Source organism: Lotus japonicus, chromosome 3, assembly GCF_012489685.1.
Source record: "Lotus japonicus ecotype B-129 chromosome 3, LjGifu_v1.2".
NCBI classification, from domain to species: Eukaryota; Viridiplantae; Streptophyta; class Magnoliopsida; order Fabales; family Fabaceae; genus Lotus; species Lotus japonicus.
The window spans coordinates 79,111,364-79,123,837 of record NC_080043.1 but is presented as its reverse complement, the minus strand read 5'-3'; the positions used below and the strand labels follow the sequence as shown (position 1 = coordinate 79,123,837).

The 12,474-nt window shown below is 38.7% G+C and overlaps 1 protein-coding gene across 1 annotated transcript; it reads right to left on the bottom strand.

The window, feature by feature from the left end:
* LOC130746228 (formin-like protein 1) lies at positions 1-4,370 on the bottom strand. Its single transcript, XM_057598782.1, has 4 exons — positions 2,187-4,370; positions 1,802-2,001; positions 1,295-1,539; positions 1-1,114 (listed from the first exon to the last, which is right to left on the bottom strand). The coding sequence occupies exons 1-4, from the start codon at positions 4,193-4,195 to the stop codon at positions 308-310; spliced, it is 3,261 nt and encodes a 1,086-aa protein (XP_057454765.1). The 5' UTR covers positions 4,196-4,370; the 3' UTR covers positions 1-307.
* Between the last annotated feature and the right edge of the window lie 8,104 nt (positions 4,371-12,474).

Below are 12,474 nucleotides of genomic sequence, written 5' to 3'. Positions count from 1 at the left end.
TATCACCTAAAAAAGTTTGCAACCAAGTGTCTCCAATTGAATAGCTTTGTACATAAAGTTATAATACATGTCCTACTCATACATGTAAGACAAAGCTTATTTTTCCAAAAGAAAATCTTCTACTCTATATATATAATCTATAACATTATAGCTCGAATCTTTTACAAGGATTTTTACAATTTAGCTAGAAAAGGTAAAAAATCATAAGGGCCAGACCATAATGCACCTATGATGACCCATCAAAATCACCTGAGGTTGGTTTCAGGTTGTTCCTAACAGAAGATGCAGCCAAGATGTCACAACACAGCTAAGGAGATGAACTATCGTCATCTGAGGAGCTGTGAGGTCGCTTTAATTGGACTAGTCCAGGAAGTGGTTGTGGAAGCATAGGGTTCACTGGAACAGGGAATCTGTGTGCAGAACTCACCATGGTTCGCTCGTTTATCATGCCGACTTCTTTGCAAACCCGATCGAGAACTGTTAAGAAGTCTCTCACTACCATGAAGATTCTAAATGGATGAGCTTCTTCCTTGGACAAGTTCCCATGGAAATACTCTGTAATCTCCTTCACAAGGGACAATGCAACGCTTTCCTGGGCTTGAATTCTCAGAATCTCTTCCTCAGCCATTCTCATGAACTTGTTCATTGATTCTGAAAATTTCTGCCTGCTTTCGCCTGACCCCGCCGTTTCATTCAGCTTCACGACCTCCGCGATTCGCGCAATTCCTTGGGAAAGTTTAGAGACTTCACTGCTGAGAACTTCAGAATCCATAGCAGCCGACTTCTTAACATTTGCTAGATCGGAACTTAGACTTGACACAACCTGCAAGCCAAGCCTCCTACACTTGACATCATCATTCGTGGTTGGGGTTTGATTAGTATTGGTGCTGGAGGGACGAGCGCCTTCAGTTCTAATGATTTCTTGCACAACAAAGTGCAGTAGAGTGGTTTTCCCATCCGCGCCTTTGACATCAACCAGCTTGAGAAGTGTATCGAGCTTGAATGCGTGAGCATCACCACGGTTTGTCCCCACATTCATGCGGTTCCCGGTTTTAAGCACAGCTTCTAGAAGCTTCAAAAACATTCTACTGTTTCGCAACTCTTCACAGGCAACCTGCAAATGCATCAATCAGAAAAGGCAAAAAAACTAGAGCTCATGACTTGTACATGTTGAGAACTACATGCAGCCATCATTAACCGATTCTGCTAGACCTCTACCACAATAGAGTATGTGGGAAGAATGGAAAGAAGAGACAGAAAGCAAGAGAAAGAAGATAAATATATACTCCATTACCTCTAGAGTTTGAAAGGATTTCCTAAGATATTCCACTTCTGACTCAAAATTGGCTATGTAAAGCATTGCTTCAACCCTTTTAAATGCGAAAGGTACACCAAGCACCGCCTTCAGAAATTTCTCAGCAGGACCAAGCTTGGTTGGAGAGTCATCTTTATGTTCCTTCAATTTACGTTCTTCTTCCTTGCTTGGTGCCATTTTTAACAAGTTTTCAAGTAGTTCAGTTCCAAGTGTATCAGTAACACCTGTTAACAGGTGAATTGATTTAGTTACATAATCACCATTCAAGTAATACAGATTATGCACGAGGGCTAGATTTAAGATGCAAACCCATGCTTTGAATAACCAGAGACCAGAAAAACCTCGAGCAAGAATTTAAACAGCATGACCACAACACTTAAACGAAAAGTTGTCCAATGATGGTTCCAGTCAATAATCATCATCAGTTCATCACAAAACCTATGAAATCTAAGTCATAACTTCAAGCCTATAAACCAAGGAAATTACCTTCCAACAGTGCATCACACACTTCATCTATAGTCACATTAAGTGCTCTGAGCAAGATAGCAATATTCTGAGACTTCTTAGGATCCAATACCCTATCCTCCAGATTTTGCGGGGCAAGAGATGAACGTGGGGTAGAATCCTTGGGTTTTGAGTTTGGCGTGTTCACTATAAACAACGTTTCGATCATTTCCTCATTCAACCTGCAGCCAACACAATCAAAAGCACCTAAGTTTAAAAACACAGATTGCAACATACAAATATGAATAATCAAAACTGCCATCTCCAAAAGTAGTAAGTAACAATCAAAGTTATCTATCTAAAGAAAGCAAAAAACTACAACAACAGAACAAGACAGTAGCATGGCGATGAGTATTGAAGATCTTACTTAAAAGAGCTGGACCTCAACTGATCCCAAACCATTTCACGATCAGAGCTGGCCCTCACTTTGTCCCAATGCAAGGGCTTCAACTTGGGTTTTGATGCCTCCTCTGAACACTCCTCAACCACGCCCAGATTCTGAGAACTCGGTGGCAACTCAACCGGAGAAAGCTTTGTAGTTGGGGTTTGCAACACAAAAGGCCTAGAAGGAGGCGACAGTTGCGGCGGCCTCGAAATGGTTTGTCCCACAGGGGTTGAAGGAACAGGTACTTCCCACTGTTTACGCTGCCTAGACAGTGGTGGCGGTGGCGGTGGTGGCGGAGCAGGAGGAGGGGCTGAAACTATAACAGAAGGAGCAATATTGGGTGTTGAAAGAACTGGTATTTCCCACTGTTTCCTCTGAGACACCCCTGGTTGAATCAAAACCGTTGGAACAGCTGGTGATTCAACAATGGGTGGTGTTAAGAGGTCTGGAATCTCCCAATGCTTCCGAGAAGGTGCTGATTGATGGTTCACCTCTCTCTCCGGCGATGAAAGCAGTGTCGGTGACAACGGAAGTGAGGAAAGTGGGGAATGCCTATACCGATCTGATACATCTGATATAGTCGGAGACTGATCCAACCCATGACGGTGATGCATCGCCATCATTTTCTCCGGCGACGGTAGAGAAAACGCCGAAGACGAAGAGACAGACTTGCCACCGGAAGAAGCATTGGACAACCTGGGTGAAGCGTCTTTGTTTTTCTCCGGCGATGAGTGATAGGACTGAGACTTTCCGAGGACAACACTAGACCCATCTGGGTTACTCTCCGGCGACCGGCAGAGCGGTGACAGCGACGGAGACTGACACTTCCCGGTGACGGCTCGCTCCGGCGTTGAAGACATTGAAGACTGCACGTGCGGGTTTGACAAAGCTTCCGGCGATGAGAGCGTGGATGATGACAGCGAGCTCCTACCGTCGCTTCTGGCGAGTGGCGGCGTCGGCAGCGGAGTAATACGAGGAGAAGAATGGTGGGTCAGTTCGGTTTCCGGCGACTTGGGTAGTGATCTTCTGGGGCTTATGCTCACCGGCGGAGAGAGGCTAATGGAGTGAGAGCGATCGGGTGAAGCAGAGTTGGAAGAGGAGTAGGTAGAAGAAGACGACTCAGTGCTGCTGCGACCGACGAAGTTCTCAGCGGCAATGGCGTTGAACATTCTCCGAGAACCCGATCCAGCTCCGTTGGAGCTTTCACGACCACCCAGAGACCCCTTCGGCGAGTAGAACTCTTCTTCATCGTCCGCCGACGCCGTTTCATCGCGGAGTCTGGAAGCTTGCCGCGCTAGCGGCGGGAGAGGCTGAAGGTCCGGCGAGTCCATTTTCCTGGGATTCAAGCTAGCTCCGCCACCGCCGGAGCGAGGATCTGGGAGTTCATCGCCGCGGGAGTTAACAATGGTGCCGAGGTAGAGAAAATCTGAGCTGGTGGAAGAGACGTTTCTCGTCTTGCGGCTGCCGGCGGTTCCGGGAGCTTCACGGGGGAAGAGGCGGATGCTGCTGTCGGATCTGAGAGTCTTCTCGTCGGCGGAGTAGTTTTTGCGGCGGCGTCGGCAGTAGACGAAGGCGGAGACAGAGACGACGGCGATGGCGCAGGCGACGGCGGCAATGGCGACGCCGAGGAGCTTGTGGGAGGATTTGGGTTTGGAGGTTTGAGGGAGGATGAGGGAGGAGATGTTGGCGGGGAAGGAGGCGAAGGAGGAGGGAGAAGGAGGTGGTGGTGGAGATGGGTATGTGGGGAAGAAAGGTGTGGAGGCATTTTGGGTGGTGGTGGTTGTGGGGGTGGAGGAAAATGGGTATTTTGGGTTTGGAGGTGAGGGAGATGGTGATGGTGGTGGTGGGTTTGGGGGTTGAGAGGGTGGAAGGGAGCCTTGTGTGAAGGGTTGGTGGAGGATCCTCCTGTTGATGATGGGTTCTGATGAGAGTAGCTGAAGAGGTGCAAAGATGAGAAAGATGCAAAACAAGGTGAAGGTGGACATGGACATTGTGGTACTTTTGTTTCTCTCTCTTGTTTCTAAAATGGGAGTGAGAGTGAGAGTGTGAGTGAGGGAAGGGTTGAGACTTGAGAGAGAGAATGAGGGAAGTGAGGGAATTGGAGAGGAAGAAGATTTGTGGGAGATTGTTTTGTTGGAGTGAGAGAAAAGATGAAGAATAGTGTGAAAAGGTTGAATAAGATGTGGGGAGAGAAAATGGACAAAAAAAAAAGGGGAAATTTTGGGTAGTGGTGGATCCAGCTAAGATTCTACTTTTCCTTGTGTTTTGCTACAATACTCCCTCAACTCACACTATGTGCACTAGTGCAGTATGAAAATACTTTACTCCCAATTATTGCATGTTTTCATTATATTGAGTCGTTGAGGGTCTTAATATGGTTTTATTATGGAGCTTTCATATTCTTACATTTCTATTTTTTTTTCCATATCATTTCCACCTATTTTTCTTTTTATCTCTTTCATATATTTTATCACATCATTTATCATATCACTAAAGGTGGAGAGGTGTATAAATTATAAACACTACTTTCTTCTATTTCTATATCTCTCTAAAGGTGAAAAGATGTGTAAACACTACTTTCCTTTATTCTCCATACTAGTATATGCTTCAAAAATAATTCGTGCCAACGAAAACACGAATCAAAATGCCAACTTGAGTCAGCATAACTAAACACAAGTTTTGAATTTAACTCTCGTATTTTCATAGGTTGAGTTTAAATCTCTTCCTATCCACTAAAATCATAGTTAGTTTGTAACTCTCCTCACAAACATCATGTGGCGCTTCTACTTAGGAGTAGTTGTAATTTAAAAAAAATTATATAAAAAGGGTAATATAATAATTATGTAAACATTATTCTCATTTTCTTTTCATTTTGAGTAAATTACACTCAACTACATTGAGGTTTGCCTACATGACACTAAACACCAAACTTACTCAAATTTTGCACTCCACGTCTCCACCCTACCCACTATTTATTACCTGCAAATTTTGTTACTAATTTATTTCACCAATATTTTCCTATGGATTTATCTTCAAGTTTGAGTAAAATTCTTGCAAAATTATATCCTCCCATTTTTTTCAAATTGAAATTTGTTATTCAAATTCATTGAAACAAAACTGAAACACTTGAAGAATAACACAATAAAATCGACTTGGAATCATAGCAATTTTTTTCTTTTATACTCCCTCCGTCCCTAATTATAAGCTAACATTGAGACTTTTTTTGTGTCACTAAATATAAGCTAACCTTGCAAAAGTTAATATTTCTTTCCATATTCACCCTTGCATTTATTGGTAGTGGAGCACCACCATTAGTAGTACAATGATGAAAAAGTGTTATCATAAATAGGGGTAAACATAGAAAGTTGTACATTTTTTTTGAAAACCAATGCATCAATTAAGGCTTTCTTAATAAGTGTGATTTTTACAACTTTAGCTTATAATTAGGGACGGAGTGAGTATTAATTTCTCTCATTTTCACTCCTCCATTGTCGACTGGTCCCGCTCGAGTACAAGAGGACCCCCACCATGCATAAGGGGTGCTCCGAACTTAGGGCGAGACTTCACCATGCAGTTAAGATTAAAATACATGCTTCAACCTAAGAGCTCTCGGTCTCGACATCTTGCGGGCATGTGGACTAGATCCGCCTTGTCAAGGGCGGTACAACCTCTACCTGAAGGGGTCGGCGACATGAACACAACTCCTTAAGGTGTGTATAGGCACTTAGAATTTGGTTCGGTCCGCTTCAAAGCCCAGATGTAGAGACTGAAGCTCAAATGTAATAGATTTAGGATTAGGGTTTAGCCCCCCACTATAAAAGACTAAGTCGTTCATTCAATAAGACAGGTTCACTCATTTTACTTTTACAGAATTGATTGTCTTGACGGTTCTAAACCCTAGGTCTGAGAAGGTTAGGTTCGTGTAAGGACACGTTGCACCATAACATTATGTTCAGTTTGACAATAGACAACAAGAAAAGAAGAAAACTATTAATGTCATAAAGATGGAGGAAAGAATGAAGAAAGGAAATTAACCACTAACCATAAAGAACAAATATAAGATTAGGCAAAAGAAAACACACAAACAAACGTGCCTTTTAATTAGTACTCCCTCCGTTCCTATATATAAGTCACAAATAACTAAATCTCTTAGAATAAGAAAAGTAGTTACTAGTAATAAATTTGTAAAAAAAATGATTTACTTTCCTAGATTACCCATATTTACTTTCTTATGATTTTCTCTATCCAAGTTAATACTTCTAAAGTTTATCATCTCTTTCATATTAAATATGAGGGTGAACTTGGAAAAATTTATTTAATGCTTCCTATATATTAGAAAGTGACTTATATTTTGTAACAAAATTTTTTCAAAAAATGTGACTTATAATAAGGAACGGAGGGAGTATTTCTTTTCTTGCTTATTAATTGTTTGTTACATTATTCAAACTTTTGGCAAAGTGCAAAGGAATTGGAAAATATAGAAGCAGATAGATGAAAGAAATAGAAGGGGGATCGAAAATACTAGTATAAATATATGAAGAATGAAAGCAGCAGCAAAAGGAGGAAGAAGCAGTATGAACAAACACATGGGCCGGTGATAGTCTTAGATGCGGATGTCGGTACTGATCAAAACGGCGTGTTTCACCCACCAACCCATCACCCGTCGCAAGACACCGTCTTCTAAGCTTTTGCAGCATTGATTAGCGTTACGAAATAACTTTGCTGGTCTTTTTATATGAGTACGTACTCTTGAGTAAGGTACACGGTACACCAATGATTTTATTATTATTTTTTAATATGTTTTTTTTAAGTGAGAACTCTTTAAATTCTCTAGATCATTATTATAAAATAAAAAGATTTTCTATATCCCTATTAGCTATTACTATGTTTGGTTGAAAAGAAAAAGTGGAAATAAAGAAGATGAGTAGAGAGAAAAATGTCAGAAATATGGTAAATTTATAATTTATTTGGTATAGTAGAGATAAATGAGAGAAATAATAGAAATAATGAGGTGAAAGAAGATCATGAAGAATAATTACGTCATTTCTTAGCAAAATGGGAAGAAGTTAAAAAGTGAGAAAATCTCACCTCAATCTTTTTCTTATCAACGGTACTCATCAACCAAATAAAGATAATGAAGAATAATGAAAGAAGACCATGAAGAATAATTGATACAGTAAAACACTATGTAAAAATATTTCCAACAGAAAAAAAAAAAGCACAGGACAATTATGATTACAGTAAGAACTATGATGACATTCTCATAATATAAACAACCATAAGTAAAACAGTAGAACGATCGAGTATCGACGAAGAAAACATGATAACATTCATTATTGAGAGCAAGATTGTGCACAATATAACCTAATTATTGAAAATGATGATTAAGGAGCATTGGAGTCTCCAATTAAAAAGTAAACTGTAACTTAGATTTGATTGCGGGGTTGAACAAAACAGGCCGTTAGAACATCATTTCATGTAATATTCATCATGCCTTGTTGTTACGTGAATTATAATACTAAAATAGTAATATAAACAAGCGGTAGATAGAAAACTTGCTTTTTCAGGCGTGCCAATACTAATATTGTGGCTTATAGGGTGCACTTGCATTCAATGTCTTGCACGGTGCAAGAGCACCCAAAAAAAAATAAAAAAAGAGTAAAGTTATGAAAACAGCCCTTCAATCTTCTCTTTTCTCTCTCCCTCTCCTTGTTGATGGCACAACATGCCGCAAGGCCCTTTCGTCCCAGAACTTTTCTGTCGCCGTGCCGTCGCCGCAAGACGTCCTCCTCAACGGCGAGTACTGCGACATCTCATCTCCGTCATCATCGCTGACACCAATTTAGAGAAGGTGAGACAAGGGGTGTTGCACATCTGGGTGAGAACCACCACCACCACCAATTTCCCACCTTCTTCCATCATCACCAACCTCCGAAATCGCCAAGATCTTCATCGACCCATTCATAGGGATTTACAGGGACTGAGCTATTGTCCTCCGCTGCCGCAAGACCCATTCACAGTGATTGAGCCATCTTCATTGACCTTAATTTCGACCCTCTCAATTATTTCTCTCCCATCCCTCTTCTTCTTCTTTCAACTATGTCAATTTTCTTACTGCTACTCCTGTTGATTTTACTTTGCCCAAATTGTATCATTGTATGTATATGTACAGTGAAGCAACCTTGTGAATTTCGTTTCATGATTTATCCCTCTTTTCCTCTTGAATAGTGTTTTTCATTGCAATAACTTTTGCAGAGGGTTATGGGTTTTCTTCTTCTGCAAAGGGTTATGGAATTTAGATCTGGACATAGTTGTCAAATACGTTGGTGTTGTGGGTGGCGAAGAGTGGTTGCGATTTTCGATTTATTGACTCGAACTGTTTTTGGAACCGACAGTGGCAAGGAGGTAGGCCGGAAATACCCACGGTGGCGTGACGGTGGACGGCTGTCGTCGGCGACGACAGCTTAGTGGCTGAGCAGCGTCATCATCAGGGGAAAGCAAGAGGAAGGAGACAAGGGCATTAATGTAAAAATCAAAATAATTATAATTAAGTATAAATTTAAAATTAAAGGGATCTTGACAGAATATGCGGTTTCTATGGCCAAAAACCATTCATGCACCGGTGCAAGACTTTGCACATAATGCACCTTATACGAAACCCGTTAGGGTTTATTTTGTGCCATTTATTATTGACTTCTTAACGTGAACCCGTCACTAATTACTATTTTAAGGCTGAACTTTGTTTTTATTGTGTGTCATTGTCGTATGATTTATATGTTTTGATTTAATATCACTTTTAAAATGTATATGTTTTGTCCCTATGTAAAAATAAAATAAAAACTGCATATGCTTCCGCATAATATGACTTGTTTATTACGGTAGCTAGAATGAGCATGCAACACGTCTCTTTTCAAATTTGTCGCACCGATTTAGGGTTCGGCCGATTTTAGAGTTTATATATGGTCGAATTTAGGGTGCAAGACGTGTCAGCGTCGAGTTAGGTCGGTCCATGTAGACTCAGACCTTCCGTGTCAACCAAACTCGTTTAGTTCACCCTTGTGGGGTTTAGATCAATTTCAGGGTTCAGGTCAAGTTTAGGGTTTATGGCCAATTTTAGGGTTTAGGTCGGTTTTAGGTTTTGGGTCAATTTTAAGGTTTAAGGATGACATAGAAGTTTAGGGTTGGTTTTGTGTTTAGCTCGACCAACCCGTTCAGGTCGACCTGGTCCGCTCTGTTTGGTCTGACTTGTTCAAGCCAACTCGACTGGTTTAATTAGGCCAATCAAGTTTCGACAATGACCATTTAGGTCGGTCCAGTCTATTTAAGTTGAATTTCACATTATGATTAGTGTAATAATATTAATTAAGTTAAAAATGGATATCTTTTATGTTATTAAAAAGTATCATTATTTTTTTAAAATAAAAAATTAGACGATGAAAATTCAATGATATCATACAAACAAAGAAATTTACAATTGAAGGAATTTCAATCATTTTAACCAAACAAGGGAATTTGGAAATTTATATAAATTGAATTCCTTAATATTTAAAATTCTTTTAATTTCTAGATTGCTCCATCCAAACCCACACTAAAGTATTTTAAAGTTGAATAAATTTTAACAAAGTCATTGTTACTGTATATTTGTATAAAAATCAACTGGTATATAGTGCCCAATATTGAAGTCACTATCGAACACAACTTTTTGAGACAGAACGTAATTGATGGGATATGCTAAATTCCCAAGTCGAGATATCACTATCTTTTTTCCCTTATTAAGTCATGTTCTTATACTTCCTCACGTCAAATATAACCGGTCTATGTTACACTAATTCTCGTGAATGGCACCAACAATAGATTCATAATAATATACTCATATGGTCATTTAAATATTTATATGATTGCCAACATGAATGCTTGCACAAACTATAAGCCACTCAAATGATTAAAAAATAATAAAAAATGAAACATTTGTGATTGTTAGCTAGTATAGACGACCACAGACATTTCTTATTTTGCTTGCTAGTTGCTACTTTAGTGCATGGAAATAGGGAATCTATTAGCTTTCCCTGAGCTCCTGAAAGAACAAACTTTCTAGGATAACCCCAAAAGTTGAAAAAGAAAAGAAATCAAAAATGAAAGAGGAAGGGAAAAGGAAAAGGAGAAAAAAAAAAGCTGAAAATAATTGTCTATCCCTGTTTAGTATTTACAGTAGATATCTTCTAGCTGTTGTGTTTATGTTTTTGCTTGGAATGATTTGTCGAAAAAAGACCATTCCAAGCAGTTGAATCATTGCCGGTTTAGTTTTAAGTTTAAAATAGCATTTGGTACTTCATAAACTGAAATTACAATTTCTAATGCACATACATTACTTTAACGAAATGAATTTGTTAGATTGAGCGAATGTATTTTCACATTCCATTCACCCGACACAAATTCAAATAGAGCCAACACTTTTGAAATTAGGATCAGATCAGTTATTATCATTATTTTTGGGTGTTGGTTCATAATTCATTCCCACACCAAGTCATTATATTCGTTTAATTTTATGTCTATATTTTTGTTTTAATCCATTTTCTTACTTTTATCAAGAAATAAAAATCACTTTGTTAAGTAAGACTAAAACTTAAATCTAAGCTACACCCAGCACACTAGGGAGTAGGGACCAAGTTATTGGTTGTTAATTAACAAAATATGGATATCACAGTCATAACGGTAAAGAAAATGCGGAAGAAAATTTATTCAATGTTATCAAAACTTGTTAGTAAAGGAGAAGAAAAGCAAATTAAAGACACTTAGTAGTGTATGAAAAAGCACATAATCCACCGAATATTCTATTATGGCGCAACATCATCCAGTGACCACATAAAAGGCTAGCTTTACAATATGAGCGTGGAATGAATTTATGAGTATACAATTGTAACAATAAAAACTCATCATAAGTTCACAACGACCAATTCTTTTATGTATGGTGCAAAATGTTTCCCATGATACTTGCGGAGCAATTCACTATTGAAACCATTTGGATTATGGTTAACATTCCTAAACTGTGAAATAGTCAGGTCTAATGTACTAAGAAAATGATGTATGTATACTACTGATATCATAAGCTATGTATTTGTTTTATAGTACTAATGAACTACGTTTCGAGCACCAATAAGTCAAGTTTTTATGACAAAACACCTCCAACCCCAACTCGATTGTAAAATATCATTGCACCTAGTACGTACGTGGAGATTTGAAGATCTCAATCTAGTGTGTATTTTCACTATTTTAAATACATGCAACATACTTTTGGATGTATGTCAAGTTGTCAACAGTGTTATGTACTAGGTACTATAATAACAACACATAAGCCTTAAAAAATACCTATAAACTCTTGGTTAATATATTCATAATCCTTTTAAAGTAACCTGAGTTATATAGGACCATATTTGGCGGGTCATTTCCTCTCCTTTCTAAGAAGAGATTACGCCCCCTTCCTTAACAACCCTACTATCAATCGCCACCATATCTTCTCCTTTCTGTCCCATTCCCTGCTTTCACCCTCTGTTACATTTTGTTTCTTCCACCTATTTTGACCCTATATTTTCACCTTTTCACCGCTACCAGCACCTTTCCCCTCCTTCTCCTTCCAACTCCCCTTTCTCTTTCTCGTAACCATCTCTAATTTGTCTCCTCTCTATCTATCTCTCTTGTGCCCTATATTTATTTCTTTCTTTTTGTGCTACTAGTTGCCCTTCCTCCTTCTCATGATTCAGCCTACATTTTCTACATATTTCTGACCTAGTAGCAATAAAACTTACAAGGTTACAACATTGGCAAGCCAATCGAGACACTACAAGTAGGAGGGTGTTTAAAAGAGGAAGAATAAAATAGTTTTTTTATAGCATTGGTTTTAATATTTAAAGCAATTTGAGTTACATACTGTGTTTTACAACATAATTTAGATTCTCGCTAAAAAGATATATGCTAGCACAAAAATTTTATGCGTCCAACTCTCTCGATGTTAAAAAAACCTTATCAGGGCTCCTACCATACTAAATGCTACTTCGGTATAAAACACTGAGCCTATGTGGATATCAATCACAAAGTACGAAAACGGAAAATTAAGGGCATGTTTTATTGCAGTTTTCACATTTTTAAAAACTATTGTTAAAAATTGTTTTTCAAGAAAAAACTGTTTGAATGTTTTCCAACATTAAAAAATCTGTAATATGAAAACTAAAAACTAAAACAGAAAACATATTTTAGTTGTTCTAGTATTTTAGTT

Bases quoted from the DNA above. Each gene is read 5' to 3' on its own strand.
- LOC130746228 (XM_057598782.1), bottom strand. From the start codon at position 4,195: ATGTCCATGTCCACCTTCACCTTGTTTTGCATCTTTCTCATCTTTGCA. The intron at 1,540-1,801 runs GTAATTTCCTTG...ACCTGTTAACAG, and splicing joins GTGTGATGCACTGTTGGAAG to GTGTTACTGATACACTTGGA. The intron at 1,115-1,294 runs GTAATGGAGTAT...ATGCATTTGCAG, and splicing joins AATCCTTTCAAACTCTAGAG to GTTGCCTGTGAAGAGTTGCG.